Source organism: Pygoscelis adeliae, unplaced genomic scaffold, assembly GCF_000699105.1.
Source record: "Pygoscelis adeliae isolate BGI_AS28 unplaced genomic scaffold, ASM69910v1 Scaffold284, whole genome shotgun sequence".
NCBI lineage: Eukaryota > Metazoa > Chordata > Aves > Sphenisciformes > Spheniscidae > Pygoscelis > Pygoscelis adeliae.
This window is the reverse complement of record NW_008824671.1, coordinates 45,974-47,396: the sequence shown is the minus strand read 5'-3', so window position 1 is coordinate 47,396 and position 1,423 is coordinate 45,974. Positions and strand designations below refer to the sequence as shown.

The window sequence follows — 1,423 nt, the reverse complement described above, 5'->3', positions numbered from 1 at the left end:
GGGTGTTCACTGCCGCAGAGCCCGCGTCCTCTGGAAAGGAGGAAGGAGGTTACGCTAGGAGCCAGCCCGGCATCCCTCCAGAGGTTCTGGCAGCACTTGGCCGGATCCTGGCAGCGACGCTGGCAGACACTGCTCCCACAGCTCACCCTTTTTGATCTTTTTCTCCTGGATCTTCTCCGTGCACATCTTGTAGGCCTCTGACTGCTGGTATTCCCGCAGCTCCTTCATGTACTGCTGCTTCTCCCGCTCCGCTTCGTCCAGATACCGCTACGGTCACAGAGGGTCCTCAGCCTGGCCCGGCCCCAGGCTCGCCGGGGGGCTGCCAACCCCTCCCCACTACTCAAGGCCCAGCTCCTGCTCACCAGCCCGCCAGTATTGGGACAAGCTCCCTTTGTGGAGCTGCAGCCAGGCAATGAGCAAAGGGGTTTGGGGTGCAGGCTCTGGAGCATGCTGCCCAGCCCTGGGGGCTCTCTCCTGGGGGCTGGTACCTGCTTCTCCGAAAGCTGCAGCTTGCTCCTCTCTGCCCCCAGCATTTTGGTGATCTCCGGGAAGGGCAGGTCAGGATGCTGCGTGCGGATCTGCTCACGCCGCTCGTTCAGAAAACGCACGTAGCCCGTCACGGGGGCTTTGGGGCCGTTGGGAAGGATCTTCTTCCTCTTCTTGCCCTTGGGCCAGCCCCTCTTCTTCACCGGCTGGCACCCAGCGAAGGGAAAGGGACAACCCGGCATGGATCAGAGCACATGGCGCCATTGCGCTGGCAGGACACAGGAGCAACCTGCAGACCCGCCTGGGGCTCCCGACCCTCGAGTGAAGGTCTGGGCCTTTTCTCGGGCCATGGCCGCAGCCACGGGCTCGCCCAGCTGTGCCCGGGCTGCTGAAGGGCGAGTGGAGGGACAGGCCCAGGCTGGGCAACACAGACCCCCCTCCCAGGGACCGCGTGGGGAGGGATGTGGGCACCGGAGCTCACCTCCTCCTCGCCGTGCGGCTTCTCGCCGCTCGTCCGTGCCGACTCTCCCTTCTCCTGCTTGATGGCCACCAGGAAGTTCCCATGCTGAGCTTTGCCTGTGGCATGTCTGCAGCCAGAGAGTACCCGTCAGAAAGGGCTGGGAAACCACCAGGACCAAGGGCGACACATCCCCCAGCAGCGCGGCCTCGTGCTTGCCAGATCCCCCAGCTCTCGCCCACCCAAAAAGCCCCCAAACCCGCTACCAGCCCTGGAGCCCCTGTTCCCCTGTGAGGGGAGGCCACGGTTCAGTGACGGGGCTCAAGCAGAGCCCAGCACCGGGCGAGCAGGGCAGTCCTGGGCAGAAAAAAGTTGCCCCAAGGTCTATTGACAAACCCGGGACCTTTCAGTGACATTTGGAAGTGGGCCGGGAGCCGCCGGTGCTGCTCTTGGGGGCGGGTAACAGCAACGGTCCCATCC

At 64.3% G+C, this 1,423-nt stretch overlaps 1 protein-coding gene across 1 annotated transcript in view; it reads right to left on the bottom strand.

The window, feature by feature from the left end:
- The window catches only part of HMG20B (high mobility group 20B), a 9,054-nt gene that overhangs the window by 1,943 nt on the left and 5,688 nt on the right, over positions 1–1,423 (bottom strand). The window contains 4 exon segments of the mRNA XM_009323005.1: positions 1–30; positions 147–267; positions 489–692; positions 968–1,073. The exon segment at positions 1–30 is cut by the window's left edge and continues 3 nt beyond it. Coding sequence (XP_009321280.1) covers positions 1–30; positions 147–267; positions 489–692; positions 968–1,073 — 461 coding nt within the window.